The sequence below is a fragment of the Antedon bifida genome, chromosome 6 (genome assembly GCF_963402885.1).
Source record: "Antedon bifida chromosome 6, ecAntBifi1.1, whole genome shotgun sequence".
Lineage (NCBI taxonomy): Eukaryota > Metazoa > Echinodermata > Crinoidea > Comatulida > Antedonidae > Antedon > Antedon bifida.
The window spans coordinates 1,927,561-1,943,945 of NC_136231.1; the positions used below are offsets into that span (position 1 = coordinate 1,927,561).

At 36.8% G+C, this 16,385-nt stretch overlaps 4 protein-coding genes across 6 annotated transcripts in view; 3 read left to right on the forward strand and 1 right to left on the reverse strand.

The window, feature by feature from the left end:
* LOC144844967 (adhesion G-protein coupled receptor G6-like) overlaps nucleotides 1-16,385 on the forward strand; it is a 150,691-nt gene that overhangs the window by 56,870 nt on the left and 77,436 nt on the right. The window lies entirely within an intron of this gene.
* On the reverse strand, nucleotides 685-7,286 carry LOC144844665 (patched domain-containing protein 3-like). 2 transcript variants are annotated; one of them, XM_078701682.1, is made up of 3 exons: nucleotides 7,219-7,286; nucleotides 4,545-5,543; nucleotides 685-4,317 (listed from the first exon to the last, which is right to left on the reverse strand). In XM_078701682.1, the coding sequence occupies exons 2-3, from the start codon at nucleotides 5,521-5,523 to the stop codon at nucleotides 2,561-2,563; spliced, it is 2,736 nt and encodes a 911-aa protein (XP_078557808.1). In that variant the 5' UTR covers nucleotides 5,524-5,543; nucleotides 7,219-7,286; the 3' UTR covers nucleotides 685-2,560. The 2 variants fall into 2 exon arrangements, with proteins under 2 accessions (XP_078557808.1, XP_078557809.1); XM_078701683.1 differs by lacking the exon at nucleotides 7,219-7,286 and having other exon boundaries at nucleotides 4,545-5,564.
* On the forward strand, nucleotides 9,253-13,326 carry LOC144844708 (monocarboxylate transporter 13-like). Of its 2 annotated transcripts, none has more exons than XM_078701736.1 (7): nucleotides 9,253-9,396; nucleotides 9,849-10,140; nucleotides 10,659-10,955; nucleotides 11,262-11,593; nucleotides 12,013-12,238; nucleotides 12,637-12,780; nucleotides 13,011-13,326. In XM_078701736.1, exons 2-7 carry the CDS (start codon nucleotides 9,900-9,902, stop codon nucleotides 13,271-13,273), a joined length of 1,503 nt encoding a protein of 500 aa, XP_078557862.1. In that variant the 5' UTR covers nucleotides 9,253-9,396; nucleotides 9,849-9,899; the 3' UTR covers nucleotides 13,274-13,326. The 2 variants fall into 2 exon arrangements, with proteins under 2 accessions (XP_078557862.1, XP_078557860.1); XM_078701734.1 differs by having other exon boundaries at nucleotides 9,253-9,392; nucleotides 9,809-10,140.
* On the forward strand, nucleotides 13,619-16,200 carry LOC144845122 (NADH dehydrogenase [ubiquinone] 1 alpha subcomplex subunit 13-like). Its single transcript, XM_078702278.1, has 4 exons — nucleotides 13,619-13,750; nucleotides 14,297-14,375; nucleotides 14,647-14,718; nucleotides 15,305-16,200. Exons 1-4 carry the CDS (start codon nucleotides 13,654-13,656, stop codon nucleotides 15,492-15,494), a joined length of 438 nt encoding a protein of 145 aa, XP_078558404.1. The 5' UTR covers nucleotides 13,619-13,653; the 3' UTR covers nucleotides 15,495-16,200.

Genomic DNA, 16,385 nt, shown 5'->3' on the forward strand with positions numbered 1-16,385 from the left:
ATAAATTAAAGTATACCAGAGTCGAGTTAAATGCATTTGAAACAGGGATAATCTACAAAAAGTTTATTTTACTGTTATTCAGTTTCAATGTATTATTAATGAATTCAAATGTAGTTATGTCTTGAGACAGACGTCAGCAGCACATTACTTGCAGTTGAATTTGTACCATTTGAATTGAAACGAAAAGTGTTAGTCCTAATACACTCACGCTTAATGTTATTTCCGTTCACTTCTTGATGCGAGTTTGCCCGATGATTTTCTGCTGTAATTCCAGATATGCTTTTTCATACAGAGATGGGTCAAGGCCGTGTTCAGGAAAGGGACTGGTGTACTACAGGGACTGGCCTGGGATTCCTCAACAAAGACAGTGGGGAAGCATGAGTATGGCAGTTAGCTTAGTACAGTATACAAAGAGGCAGTTAGGCCTACGTCTACATTATCTGCAATGTTTGTTTTAACCATGCTTTTACGTCAATATGGCCGGTAGCAATAATATGTATTAATATGAATTATTGTTATTACTACTAAACTATGTCAACATTGCGTAGTTCATACTGTATTATAATACTATATTACTCGTCCAGACAATATTGACATATTATGTTAATGTGTTTTTTTTTTCGTTTATTGTTGTTATTTAACTGTAGGCATGTTGAAAAAACGAAAGTGGAGGAGACAACTTGATGAAATATCACATGTATTTATACAGTATCAACATACAAACAAATTAATCAAAACTGTACCGTAACAGGATAACGTATCTTATATTAAATTACTAATCGGTAAGGTCATATTTATATTCTATACATTAAAACATATAAATGAAAATACATAGTACCTGTATTATAATACTCATAGGCCTCATTAAAACAAATAACCTCTGATCAGTTCATAAAATTTTAAAAGGTCAATATTATATACGACAAATATGCAAGTTACTTAATTCAGCAGGTATGTCGTTCACACTAGCACCATTCGAACTATGGTTTTTTCACATGTGTAAATCTCGCAACCTGAGATTAGGAAATACACATTTTACGATGGTTACAAGGGGTTCTTGTTTCCCAAAAAATTAACAATGGCCGGACCCCTATTAGGTGCAACTTAAGTGGCTCCTCTCTTTCGCTTAGTAACAATTTATAATAATAACACTAACATTAATATTTTAAAAAATATATAATATTTCAGATATCGTCATGTTTGTAAAAAAACGCTCGCTTCCAAAAAAAACAAATCGAACCCACCAAACCCACAAGCTGACTATGAACTTGTTGTGAAGTCACTTACAAAATATTGAGTTTGAATAATTTAAAGCCATGTTATGCAGTACAATGCATTGTAGATAGTTTATAGCTAACGGTAAACAGTTGCTATATCTTAATCATTGATTTGAAATTAGACATTTATTTACAATTTAAAACTAAACAGCACGCGTTCTTTCATTAAAACTCCTTATTGATTCCTTGGTTTATTTCTCCATGGTATAATACGATAGTACAGTATAATAATATCACACGTCTGGAGAATAAAATTCCCAACTTAGAGCACATCGATATTTCTCTTAATTTCAACTGTTAACACCACCAAGAATTCCATACGTTTCATTTTAGACAAACTAAAGATTACAGTTGTCCATTCATCGTGTAGAGGAATGGTTTTAGTTTAGAGTCCGATAACTTATAAGCTATCAAAAGAAAGACAACATTTTATAATTGGCCAATTGTTCTAAAAAAACTCACAATAGAAAAAGATATCAATGGTAATTTTTAAAATGCCCATGGTATTAGTACTTTAGCGTATACTATAGTAGGCTTACGCAGCTGGACGATATTGCTGAGCAGGGACAAGTAAACCTACTACTAATCATATGCTGGTCTTTTAATTCTGAACCAGTTCGTTTTTGTATATATCTCCGTGTCTCATTTCTCTCAGTCTCGATCGTCTTCTTTGTCGTCGGTCTATGTGTGTTCTGGGCCTATCATCTTCATTTATAAATTTTCTCGTCGCCGGGTCATTCTTGTGGAAGATGCTTTTTATTATTCGGTCTTGTAATGTTCAGACTTTTCATATTACCCCTCCATCTTGGATGATCTTCTCTGATGTCTTCTCCTTTTGTGTTTTAGACCTATCCATTTTCAATCTGTTTTAATAAATGTTTTTGTCGCTGGGGATCATGTATTAAGTTATATTAAAATGTCTTCATTTTGCGAAATTCCAGGGAGTCTCTTTGAGCCTCTGGCAACAGGTTAATCAAAATAGTTCATAGGTTCACATGCGAGTCGATTTTTCTAGTGACGTGTATACTGATCGACAAATTCGCATATACAGCGTTACACGTGATATTATTTCTACCTTATCCTTAATCTTTAAAACACCCGTGTGATACTTTGGACGAATATATTATGATGTATTATGGATTAACCGTTCCGTCACATGTACATTCGTTACCGAGTTTTACACGTTAGCGAAGATCCGTATGAAATTACCGTACTAATTCCGTACATCATAAAACTCATAAAAGAGCATTTGGCGGTTCTAAGGAACCATACACAAAGTGTACTTAACATAGTTTTTGTTGCGTAACAGTTTCGTCACCATTTTCAATGTTTGGTTCAAATGCCGGATTTTGATTGGTGTTTGATTTTTCGTCTGTTGACACTTTTTGATTCCTGCGGCTAAACAGGGATAGCATTATGGGTAAGATAAACAACGCGTGCAGAGCTCCAAGAGAAATTACCAGGAACATGGTTTTAAAAAATGCGCTAAATATATAAACATCTGAGCTTGATATTACGAGGACTCCGAGTATGGAAGAGCCCGCTCCCTGCAAGACCGGCATCCCGAGGGAATACAAGCCCTCTTTTACGCGTTCGTCTGGCGTCGTAGCCTTACTAGTGGCATAATGGTAAGTGATATGGGCGGGAAAATCAACACTGAATCCAATGCAGACAATAATGACTATCATTGAAACTGGGTCAAGGTTTACACCCCATAATGCCATGAAACCAATCATTCCTAGTTCTATGGATAATATTGTTGCTGTAACCCACACGGCACACATCGGGACGGGGATAAGCATCAGTGACACCAACATCATTGAAAGAAGAGCGATGCCTAAACTCCTGAAAGTAGTTCCAAGTACTTTTAAATATTGATCGAAGAAAATGAATGGTGGTGTAAAAACAGTTATGTTGTATGATGACGATTCAGCCGTTTCCCTAAAGGTATCCATCACCTTTCTCTCATCAGATGTATGTTGAATATTCGTGGTGGTAACGTAGAATCTAGAAGCGATGATATTTTCACCAGCATTGTCAAATTCAATATCATATGTAAAATCGTTGAAATCTGGATGATTAAGAAAACTGTCTAGAACTGTCATCGGATTTATGTTTGGAAATCCTTTACTGTATCTTATAAATTGTCTTAACCAAGACACAGAATAGTTAGATGGAAGTGTGAAGTCCTGATTTTCAAACCTTGCCAGTTCACGATCAATGTCTATCTGGATTTCTGGATTTGAAAAGTCAACTTCTACCGGTATCATCACAGAAACAGGGAATCCAAATTTCTTAAAATATGTGCTTTCGATGTCTAGAAACTTAGTAACAAACGAGTCTTTGGGAAGTATTTCTTGATACGAGAGGCCCTCTTGCAAACATGTAAGACCGTAAATAGCACATCCGATGTAAACGCAATAAAAAAATAAAATAACTGCTTTCACACTAGGTTTTAATATAAATGGACTGAATCGATCGCGGAAAAATATCGTCAACGGGTGAGGGGATTCAACAACGTGTAACTCATCAGACTCTATGGCAGGTAAATCATCACCTTCTTCCATATTTGATGCAACAACGTCCGATGCCACCGGGGTATAGCTAGACCCACCATTATTAGACCCACCGCTTTTAGAAACTGCATCATTGGGTGCAGCATCATTGTCAGAAGGTGAACTTTCAGATTTCACTCTCAGACCACAGCAAGTACTATCAGGTTTTACTTTTACACAACAGAAGATTGAATGTCTAGAAGCAGCCTCGCGACGACCAGATATAACCATACAACCAGCAAAGAATGTAATCTGATATATATAGTCGAATAAGACGGCGGAACCAGTTAAAATACTGAAGTACGATACCGCAGGAAATGGCGAGAACGCGCCTACAACGAAGACCAGAGTATCTGTGAGACTCGTGATGGTTATTGACAACGCGGCATCAGATAACGTTAGACTTGTCCGTGTATCTACAGGTAAACGTGGGTTCGTGTTTTTCCAAGACGCCATCATTATAAACATGTCGTCAACACCAATACCTGAAAAAGACAAACACAATAGTGATTGGGCATTTGAAAACAATTCCATTACAAGGGCCTCCTTTTGTTCATCAATTTTAAAATACTAATTTGTTCTGAAGAAAAGGTCTTTTTTGTTTGAAGTGTTGTTTAAGAGGTGTCATAGAAATGTTTGCCAACCCGTCACATAAAATGCTAGCAGCTGTAAACTGCTCCCTAAACTGAACCGAGCAGATACATATACTTACTTATGATAAAATACGGTGCACTTGAACTTATGTCGATGACTGGAACGCCACACAGAGCTATCAGTCCAAAGCCTGAAAGGATAGCCAAGCACGCAGACAACACACCGGCTATGGCGAGGGTAGGTTTGTTCAATACGCAATCAAGTCGCAAACAAGAAAGTACAGAAAAGCCCATCAAAAGGGTGAACGCTATAGAAAACTGATTTATAACGGCTTTGCTTTCTCTTGAAAGCGCTACATCTAATGAATGTGTTGTGTAAACATAAACGTCTAAGAACTCCGTGTTCATTCCCTCAAACTCGTCTATAAAAGCATCAAGCCAGTCTTCTGTCACGTCCCCTTGAATTGAGTACGACAATTGCATCGCTGTTGCTTTCAGTACAAACTCATCTTTAAGTTCCACGCCTGAAATCTCGTTTCCTATAAAATACGGCGCCCCGTCTTTTCTCATCGCAAAGGGGTATCCTATACGTGTTGTATTTAAATTATTTGCATCAAATTCGTACAAGGTAAGGACGTTCGACTTTGACTCGCATGATTGAGCATTCCATTTTTTTGCACAAATGTTATCAAATGTGTAGTATTTATCTCCATCTTGTATGGTTATTTCCTTTACTTTTTTATCCAAGCGAAGTATTTCTTCAAATGGTTCCTTTTGAAGAACTCCGTCAGATGATTTGGAAATAACAATTATGCGTGCTGTTGCAACCTCTGATGTTCGACGAGATATCGGCGCTCCTTCACCAGTGTGGTTGCCGAAAATCGACTCAATAATGCGTTTCTCCTCTTTCGCGGGACCATTATCCGGCGTGTATAAAAATTCTGAGTCGTCCTCAACATAAACATGCCTTAACCCCGATCCAAGGCCTATAGCAAGGACCAATGAACCAGCGATAAATAATATTGGATGACGAGCTAAAAATCTTCCATAGAAAGCGAAGAAACGTTTAAGGGCTTTCTCAATACAATCCGTACGCATTTTTACTGTTTACTTGAAACCTGCAATGAGAATATAATTAACGTAGTTAAGTAGGACATTAAATATTATGGCATTTATACATATAATGTTTTGTTAATCATTGTAACTGTAAATAATATATAGATACATGTAGCATGCAGAACCGATTCGATAGCTGCTTAGCAAGCACTCATGGCAATCCCCAGGGTGCTGCACCATTGTCATGTATTTTATGTTGTGTTTGTACATGAAAATTTAATCAAATAAATTAAAGTAAAATTAACCACTGTTGTGTAAAATTGAAAAATATTACCCGTTTAAACAATCAAATGTTTTGACCTTGAACAAATTTCGACATCGATATACATGAATACACGTTTTGTGTTTGGATTTGAGACTGCATAACTATACAATCAGGGAATATACTCCCTGATAAATTTGTGTTGATGCATAACACGTTCGTAAAAATTAGACTATATAATTTATTATGTCGAAATGAAAGGGTAACTCGGTGATATTCAAAATGTCGTTATCAGTTGCTGGTTAATACTAATAGAAAACGGGCTAGTTTCATCCAACCCTCTGGTAACAAAATATACACTTATAAATAGGTGGCCAAATGAAGTCGTTACGACAGGTGCATTATCCCTGGTAGTCGAATTAACTGAATCTGAAGGTTAAAGCCACCCCTGTAAAGGTCAACCCTCTCCACAGCCTACAACAATAAAAGTAACGAGATTTTAACCACGACCAAATGAAAAGTAATTTTGAGGATAATAACTGGTTCCGACAGGTCCTCCACTCCTCATGTTCTAGTGAATAGAGGCATAGTAACTGGAGACTATAGTAAGACTGAGTCTGGGTGTAAATATGTTAGTCCATTCCCTCTGACCTCATGACCCCCAACGCCATCCCCTTCTCTCGTAGCAAATTTAATTATAGAGAAATTCCTGCATATAAAACAGTACCATAACTCAATTCAGACCGGCACATGGTACAAAGGAATGAACTGTCAACGACCGATGGAGATGGTCCCTGCAAGGGTATTCATTTGGCGGTTTATAGTTGGTTCACTCATTTTGAACAAAAGTGGTCCCGTGAATAATAATTACATAATATTCATGAAAAACTGTTACATTTTATACCACTCTATCAATGAATGATATATTAACAGAACATGTGGATAATGTAATGAGGAAAGGTCATCTAACCATCTACGGTGACGCACAATATGAACGTAAATGATTTTACTATAAATCAAGTTCCTTTATGGAATCAGAATTTGTGACTAAAAATGTACCCCAAAATATTGATCAATGCAGTTCAATCAATAGCTTAAATAGCTCATTTGCATAATAAGTATGCTCTATGAAATAATGTTCTCAAACCATCTGCCGCTGATGTATTGTATATTGCACTATCAAAACAACGTGCAGATCTACCGGGTCACATTCAAATATGGGCGCGGCACATTATATTACAACATGTTATAGGCCTACATAAGTGATGTAGGAGATGTTATCTATTATAATGGTGATTTTAGTCAAGCGAATATATAATATTGAAAGTAGAATAATAAGCTGGCATAACATCAATTCTGCCGGGGGAAACAGCCGTTCTTTGTTCAGCAATACTTTTTCACATCCATTCATTCAAAGCTAGCTAAAAATGCAAATATTTCTTTCGCATAGACTACACAAACTGAAATTTACGTACCGTGGGAAATATGTACAACGTGAATCCAGAATGAATCTGTCTGCCTCCTCCTCAAATGCTGCTTACTGCGGTGCAAGACGATTAATAATTCATTTATTTCCAACTCAGTTTAATCATCTAGTTTTGCTTCTTGACAGACCGGGTTCTCGCTACGCTGTGAAATGCGTGTGTATCGTCTCTTCTTCACCGGTCTCGACCTGGTTGTCACATATATTAATATTTAATAATGGGTTAGGTCGTCACGCTACGCCAGGTTTATGCAATGACATAATTTGAAGGTTTTCAGTAATATCCGCACTTGTGACAACATAACAATATTGTTGTATATAATATTATGAAATATATTTATGCGAACAAAGTAGAAAGTATTTATATTTTTGGTCGAGTAATAAAATACTAATGTTTTTAGTTTTTTAGAACAACAGAAGTAAATGTATGTTGTAGGAAATCATTTTGTAGCATTTCGAATAATATTATTTTTAACGTTGTATTTTATTGTTTTCTTCCATGTGATAGTAGACAAATCTATGGTTCGACAATCGTCTATTCTTTTCGTGTTTAAAGTAAGTTCATTTGTACGGTGCAGGACACATCTGTCCGGATTGGCTGTATTTTGCTAAAACTGTTTCCCCCTCCCACCCAACGTTTAATAACGTGATCCCGGGGAGAAACATTTAACATTAAGTGTTGTTGTTGTTCCTATTGTACTTTTGTTTTTAATTTCATGAGATTACATTAGGCCCGGATGTATGACAAAGAAATCATAACAATTAAGAAGAGTACAGATACTTAACTTAAACTAATTTTATCTGAATTATTTTGTATTATCAGATATGGACCGTTTTTCGAACAACTCGCAGAGCATCTTCAATATCGATTGTACAAAATGAGGGACCAACATTATGCTAGCTAGTAGGCCACTGGGACGTGTAATACTGTACCATGGAGGCATATCCTCATTCATGTCTGTACCAACAAGTGACAGTATCGGAAACCAACCAATAAACCTCAAAACCAACTGTTGAATTGAAGCCTACCTCTCGTACACGGGCTCGTACAGCATGGAGAAATCCGCAATGGTTACCGCAAGCAAGCATTTAGCTTTAGCGATTGTGTTTCATCTTGCTACAATATAATAAATGTAATGAGCTTCTTTGATCTAGTGACCGATACCGTTGAAGAAGAGACAATTAAATCAGTTCCATGGTAACCGCCGTGCAGTTGTACCAAACAAAGAAATTTGTGGAATGTTCGAGACCTCCAGGGGCGTCGTATGCCTGGATTAATACCTGAACCCATAAATCCTCAATACTATGACAGGAGGAGTATAATAATATCAATCAATTTCTTTATCAACTAAGCTTTGGACTTATACAGATTATGTATACTATATTCTCGTAATTAGCACGATAACATTTTTTGAAATATCAAAATAATTATTATTAGCATACTCTAATCTCGGATTCAAATAATGAAACTCGGAAAGAATGAGGGCAATCATTCCAGCAATTACATGACAAACCTTTTATTGTGATTGTGAATAAACGTTGTTTTGAATAAATTTGTAAAAATACCACCCGTCACACTCGGATTCAACGGAGACTCAGAGTATTGATAATTCTTATTCTTTTTTAGTAATCTGCATACAACGTAATCATTCGACTGGATCTGAAATTAGTTTTTCTTTTTGTTCTGTATAAGGTTCGTTGAGTATAATAAGATTGTTCATATAGGCCTTCCTACGACTTTTTTTTCTGTACGTCAGTAAACTTCATCCAACTATTTTAATTAATATAGAGGGCCTGAGCAGAAGTTTGGGTCGCGGTCAAAAAAGAATATAGGCCTACTATTTCGAAAAGTATAACTAAAGATTACATAGCGCCGCTGCGGTATTGGTATAATATGACGCCCACGTTGCTACTCAGCGTTGTCAACGCAACACAGAATGTATTGTTTGGAAGTGTACGCGCGCGCGCGCAAACTAAGACCCTCTCGATGATTGTTTTGTGCGTTCGCATCCTTTGTTTTGTGACCTTCGTCAGGTGGTTAGCTCCGCAAAAACCAGCGGTGTAAACCGCTAACCCTCGGGACTCTGCTTGTCAGAGCTCCCAAAAATTGTTCCAAAAGTTGCGAACATCGTACAAGACATTATGTGGGAATCATTTTAGTAAAAAGTAAGTACTATAGCTTTTTTTTCGCAGGCCATATAGCCTATTATGGCCTAGGCCTAGGCCAAAAGCTCTGTCTACACTATCAAACTTTATGAGACAAAAAAATGTGATGTGCCCATATGATGATGGACATGATAACGTCATATCACTAACATATTTGGGCATCATCGAACATCATACTTTTTTCAACTGTCAAACTAGTTTGATAGGCCTAGTGCTTTGACAGAGCCAAATTATAATATTGAAAACAGAACTTAGGCCTAGGATGAAGCCTAGCCTAGGCCAGGCTTAGGCCCTAGTTAGGCAAGGGCTAACGCTAGAATACTTAACGGCTAGCATGGTGGAATTTTATAAAATATATAAAAGCACGAAAAGCCTTGCCCACTTGACCATTTTTTTATTTTCATTATTTTCTTTAGTTGTGTGCGTTTCAAGCGCTGTGTTCACTCCTAAACATAGGCTATAAAATTAAGTTCATTAACATAATCTTTGGAAAAGAAAACCAGACAAATGGAGGATCCAGTAGCGTCCTACGACGACTCTGAAAAGTCCACGTCGTCGGCAACTACGTCATCTCGTTTCACATCAAAGTCTTCGTGCAGTTTCCAGGAATGGACCAATGAGAGGCGTGGCTGGACGGTGACCATTGGAGGATTCTGCACTTATTTTATGATGTTTGGATTCGTCCAATCATTCGGTGTCTTTTATACATCCTTCCAAGAAGAATTTCAATCAAGCGCTGAGGCAACAGGTAATAATAATATTATGATGCTTTACCATACCTTAGTGATGTTAAAGAAGCAGTGAGTTTTAAAACTCGTAATGGTTGCCTCTTCTCTAGTGTTTTTTATGTGTCTGTCAAAGTTGTTTTTGAATGAGTTGACTGATGTGCTAAGAACAACATGGTTGTCAATCAAAGTAGAAAGAGGTAGAAGAAGAGGATAACGATTTTGATGACGACAACGATGATGATGATAATAATAAAATCGTACTTCTCCATAAAATTGATTTCAATATTTGTTGCACACATCGTATACACCCAAAAAGTTTACATGCGCATGTTAGGTCGTCAGCTGCTGAATCCAGGGTCGATAAAATTGGATCCGACGACTTAAAAAAACGCCAGTATATGACGTCATAAGTACTGGGTCATATTCCTCGGGCGTCGCAAAATCCAAAGTTTCCTTAATAAGAACGATGATAAAACGTGTTTAAAAGATAATCTTCTTGTTTATAATAATTGCGTTTTTATCCTGTCTTTTTTCCCAGGTTGGATTGGATCTCTGACATTCTGTCTTCTGTGTAGCCTATCTCCAATATCAAGCATGCTGTTTGAGACTTTCAACCATCGCATTGTGATCTGCACGGGGATAGCAATATGTACCATTGGCATTTTAGCGTCATCGTTTGCCCCCTCTATTGGGTTTCTGTACTTCTCCTTCAGTGTCTTAGTTGGCACCGGAGTTAATTTTATTTACACTCCAGTACAGCAGCTGGTCACGTGTTATTTCTCAACAAAATGTTGCTCTCGCGCAACGTCAATGGTTCAAGCTGGTGCAACGGTTGGTAAGTAGAGTATACGTCACACTGGATCGATGATGTGCATATTGCGAGGAAAGTGGACATGACAATGAATAAGTGTAGTAATGGTGGTGGTGATGATGACGAGGATAGTACTTGACCACCCGATTCTGCAGCTGTAACTAGATACATCTTAACTGACTATCGACTATCTCAATGACTTGCGATAGACGGTTAAGATGTATTTAATGACAATGCAGAATCGGATGTAATGGTAATAGCAATGACAACGAAAATTGCGAATCATCACCAAAAATGTAATGTTTTTACATGTTCGTTTTTTTCTCTAAGGAATGTTAGTGATGACACCGGTACTCCAGTGTATGGTGACGTCAGTCGGTTGGCGTAACGCTCTTCGGATTGAAGCAGCGTTGATGTTTATGATATGCTCAATGTGCACAATGTGGTTTGAAGCACCTCTGGTCATTACCCCTCCGTCGGACGGCCCACATAACGGCGACAGTGACTGTTTTAATATGCCAAACGCCATCAAGAAACAGAACAAGTCACCAACTAACAGTCTACATAAGATTGTAGACATGATGCGTACTTTGAAATATTGGTTCTTCATGTCGGCTATGTTCTTCGCGTATCTGGCCGCTTCATTCATCTCAGTATACTTTGTAAGTAGGCCTACAGTATGTTTGTCGTCAGTGCAACTCGGTCGTGAGTGAATCTCCGGTTGCGCTGGAGGAAAGAGCTCAAAACTGAAGTTACGTTATGAGGAATTAGGGTGCGTTAAAATTATAGTATGGGAGTTGGGCAACAATGGAAAAGAGGAAAATGCTCGCAAAGAAGTACGCTGATAACATTCCTATAGAACCTTGATAAAGTAGTCAGTGCGGAATCAAAATGATAGTTAAACTCTGTTCCATCATTAGTCCATCTTATGGATGAGATAATTTATTATAGTAATTATAGTCGTTTTCTCTCTCTGGTTTGTCGCCGGATGGTGCCATGAGAATGGTCTCAGACAATGAAATCGTTCATTATAGGCCTATCATCTAACACTAACAAATAATTTAATTTCAATGTCTTATAGGTAAGCATTGGAGAGAGTGTTGGATTATCTGCAGAAAAGGCGGCACTCCTAATCTCTGTACTGGGTAGTGGTGAGCTATGTGGTCGAATTATATGTGGGCTGTTTGGCGATCATCTTCCGTTTCAACGAGTGTATATGTTGGTAATCAGTTCATTGATTGGAACTATTTCCTTGATGTGTGCCATCAAGATCAACTCTGTCGGTGGCATGGTGGCGTTTGCAATATGTAAGTGATCACTTCTCAAAGACGTCACGTGAGTCATCAACATTTGAACGCGTATCAACAAAATGTATTTCTCTTCACGCTCGCGACATGTACCTAACCACCACGCAAGCAATACGCGCGCGTCTAAGTGCTGATGAAAATTGTTCGCGCACATGCAAATTCTGTTGGAATTACACGCGCGCGTTGTTCTGAACTGGTGATGGCACTGAGAGAAAAATTGCGTGTCCAAAAAAAGTTTCGTTATCTAAATCAGTATTTTGAACAAAAACATTATTTTTTTAAAAGATAGAATACCGGCACTCAGGCCGCCTAACAATTGTATTTCAAGGCATGATTTTACATATACAAAATACTGTAGTATAAATTATATCATTTGATATTTCTATATTTGTTTTTAGGCATTGGCTTTGCTCGTTCTATAACATATACAATGCCGCTTTCCGTTGCCATAGAAACATTTGGAGCTGAAAAAAATACAGAAGCGTGTGCTCATATTTTACTAGCAAGTGGTCTATCAACTATCGTTATACCATTTACAGGAGGTAAGCTTTCTCAGTTGAATTGGCCCCCGACTCAACTTCTCCCCCAATCCCCATCCCCCTTCTCCCCTCTCCCTCCTCCTCCTTCTCCTCCTCCATTTATTTAAAACGGCGTCCGGGCATTCTTGACGTACCGGTACGTACGATGCCATTAGATCAATGCGTTGTCACGAACTATTGGTCGTAAGTCTAGTATTTGAGTTTATATAATTATTATCACTGTTTTATTATAGGTAAAACATATGACGTCACAAATTCTTATACGGTAGCGCTGTGGATCCATGCCATGTTTTGTTTCCTGGCGACAAATCTATTCCTGGCAATTCCCGTTTATAAACGTTACTTGGAGTGTCGAGAAAACAAGTTAACGTCATTTATAAACCAAAATGCAGATGTCTACACCCTAACCGACAACTTGCAGTCCCCGCCTCTCGATGTCCCTCTTGCAGTTCCACTTGGAGAAGTAAAACTTGAGTTTGTTCAAGACAAGTTATAAAGTGGGGAATTGTGAAGAATATAAGAAACATTGTTTACAATAAAATCGACTAGTGCAATAATTAAACGCTGTTGTTGTGTTCATTTTTTCTTTCCATTCTTTTTTAGATAAAATTAAACATTCGATTTCAACCCGAGAACGAACAAAAATGTACAAAGACCGAATACAGCCCGTTCTTCATTTTTCATCCTGCCACAAACTACAAATTATAATTTTGTATTTATTTACTTTATTTATTTATTTTTTTTTGTCGTGGGAAATGTTTACAAGAGAAAAGCCAGCATCAGGCTCCACAAATTATATAAAAAAAAATATGAATAAAATACCAAGGATGTTGGGGGCGCACTCGTTGTTGAACTAGCCTAGGCCTCCTAGACAAGATGGCTTCTTCGTCAACTTTTAGGCAAGAAATGCCCCCAAAAGGGGGATATGGGCCAATTGATTACAAACGACATTTACCAAAAAGAGGATTCTCAGGTAATACAATTATCAGGATTTGTTAGAATTTAAGATTTTGTACTTTTGCTGAGACCTAAGCCTCTGGAGGCACGCACGGGCCGACACAAATTGTACCGGTGCCTGTCGTAGCACCTAGTAGGCTAGTACAAACAGTACTAGCTTAGTGGTAGGGTAGCCGGATTCGGGTAGCCTAGCACTACGTTCGTATACAGTAGGAGGCCTAGCTTAGATGAAATGTGTATGGTTAAACTCTACTATACTACTACTTTAATATAGGCCTATCTTAACTTTTTACTTTATTATTGTTTTAATATTCTAGGCCTAGGGGGCCTAGCTAGCCTATAGTAGGCCTAAAAAACCAAACCTCTAGTCCTACTCCTACTAGTAGCCGTAGACCTACTTATTTTTATTATAAAAATAAAATAATATATTATTTATATAATAATATAAATATTATACATGCACATCATAGTATGTGCACTGTCGCTGAGTGTCATGATATTCAGTATTGTTTATGAATGAATTTCATTCCTTTCTTGTACTGTACTACGGTACTATTAATAGGCTATGCTATGTTTGCTGGATGTGGGTTAATAATGGCATGTGGATATTTTACACTAAGAATGGGTAACAAAAAGCGAAGGTGAGAATTTGAGTAATTATTATTAACACATGTTCATACTGTACAGTTTCTCCAAATCAATGTTGAATACGATTACAAGAATTGCAGTATTAATCAATTTAATAATCAATAACTTAAAATTGTCAAGTTAAATCCATCAGTACCACTACTAGTAACTCTGTAAAATAATTTAAAAACTAAAAATTTGCAATACTTTTCTAGCTACTGAAATCAATATTTAGAAATATTGGTTTTAATAAATCATTATCATCATGATTTCACTTTGTTACAGGCTTTTACAGCGTGAAGACAGGGAAGCATACTTAGCTATAATGCCTTTAGTTGAAGTGGAAACAGATAGGGAGTAAGTAAAAGGCCACAGTACAATTTTGAAATAACATGTTTTAGTTTTGAACTTTGTCTATAAAGATCATTGTAATTATATATTTATAAATATTTCTTTTTAATCATATAGAGAAGGGAGGATTACTTCAGAATTAAACTTTTGATGTTTTGTTTATTATATACCGTATATCCTCTGGTATAATCCCACACCAGTAGAACACAAAATTGGGCCGACCTTGGGGGTGGGACTATACCCAGGGAAACCCTGGTTCTAGAAAAAAATGATTTGTAAGCATTTCTTGTAATATCTCAGCTAAACTGGCTAGAGATAGGCCTACATCCAGACAAAAATGAATACTGGGACTAGTATACCTAAAGATATGCCTGTTTGTGAAATCAGTAAAGTAAGAGGTGGGATTAGACCTGAAGTGGGATTATACCTGAGGATATACAGTATTATAGTCTATACTGTATGAATATTTTTTTTTAGCGTGTGTGTTCATAGTATTTTGGTTGTTATTGTTATGAAATGGTATTTCACACAAAATATCATTCCACTCCTCCCTGTGTCTGCTTCTTATTAATTTTACATTTCTTATTTTTAGTATTCTAAAGCGATTAAAATTCAACCAAGCGCAAGAAGCACTCATCATGAAAGATGTTCCCGGCTGGAACGTCGGTGAAAGTGTGTACAACACAGATAGATGGATTGAACCTTGTATTGAAGATCTTTACTATCTAGCACCAAATAAAGAAAAAGATAAAGCCTCCTTTGGATATAACCACTTTGTCTAAATCAAAAGTATTTTAATGGTAAACCTGGTTTTCACAAAGTCACTAAAATAGTCAGAATTACTATTCACGATGAGAGTCTTTGCTAATTTTGTTCATGCCCAAAACAAATTACCAACAAGTAAACTGATCATATGTAACATTCTCTGTATAACTAAAACCAGTATCATAAGAAAATTTTGTAATACACACATATGTTTTACACATAATAGTGTACATGTGCCACATGTGATACATATGTGACGCTGTATTACAGAATTGGCATATGATACTGGACAAATTATGTTGAGATACAGTACAGATAATCCGGTTGCTACATGCTACTGTACATTATCGAGAAGAAAACCAAGTGTCAAATGAAAATGTCAACTGAATTTGCTGTGACTGAATGAAAATAAAAACATCAGTTTTGTTAACGGAGCGAGGGCAAAACCAGGTTTTACGTTATAGGACTTTATATTGAATTGAATATAAAAGTGTGTTTTTGAGTTATAGAACTTTGAGCTATCCTGCCAATTGAAAAATTTGTTTGAGTAGATTCTGGTTGAATTGTTTAACGGAAACATAACAGTGCGTACTGATTATTATAGCTATAAGCTTTTGTAACTGCATAGAAATCTAAGGATACTCTCTTATTATTATTAACACCATAATGCAGGCTACTGCAATCACAATCGTGCCATGCTATACAGTAGGTTAATTGAGAGAAATAAATGTGTTTATGAAAAAATATTTTTACTGGTATACATCACTGTCTATTTCGTGCCTAGCTTACCTGGATAAACCGACATTAGATTATTCTCTCCTGGAAAAGAGCTACAACTCGAATATATGCAATTTTAGTAAACACCCCTATCAGATAACGATACATTCCGTTTTTTATAACTAGTATTA

Coding starts and splice junctions, on each gene's coding strand:
- LOC144844708 (XM_078701736.1), top strand. CDS start 9,900: ATGGAGGATCCAGTAGCGTCCTACGACGACTCTGAAAAGTCCACGTCG. Junction 10,956..11,261: donor TCAAGCTGGTGCAACGGTTG/GTAAGTAGAGTA, acceptor TTTTTCTCTAAG/GAATGTTAGTGATGACACCG. Junction 11,594..12,012: donor CATTCATCTCAGTATACTTT/GTAAGTAGGCCT, acceptor AATGTCTTATAG/GTAAGCATTGGAGAGAGTGT.
- LOC144845122 (XM_078702278.1), top strand. CDS start 13,654: ATGGCTTCTTCGTCAACTTTTAGGCAAGAAATGCCCCCAAAAGGGGGA. Junction 13,751..14,296: donor ACCAAAAAGAGGATTCTCAG/GTAATACAATTA, acceptor TACTATTAATAG/GCTATGCTATGTTTGCTGGA. Junction 14,376..14,646: donor ATGGGTAACAAAAAGCGAAG/GTGAGAATTTGA, acceptor ACTTTGTTACAG/GCTTTTACAGCGTGAAGACA.
- LOC144844665 (XM_078701682.1), bottom strand. CDS start 5,523: ATGCGTACGGATTGTATTGAGAAAGCCCTTAAACGTTTCTTCGCTTTC. Junction 4,318..4,544: donor TGCACCGTATTTTATCATAA/GTAAGTATATGT, acceptor TGTCTTTTTCAG/GTATTGGTGTTGACGACATG.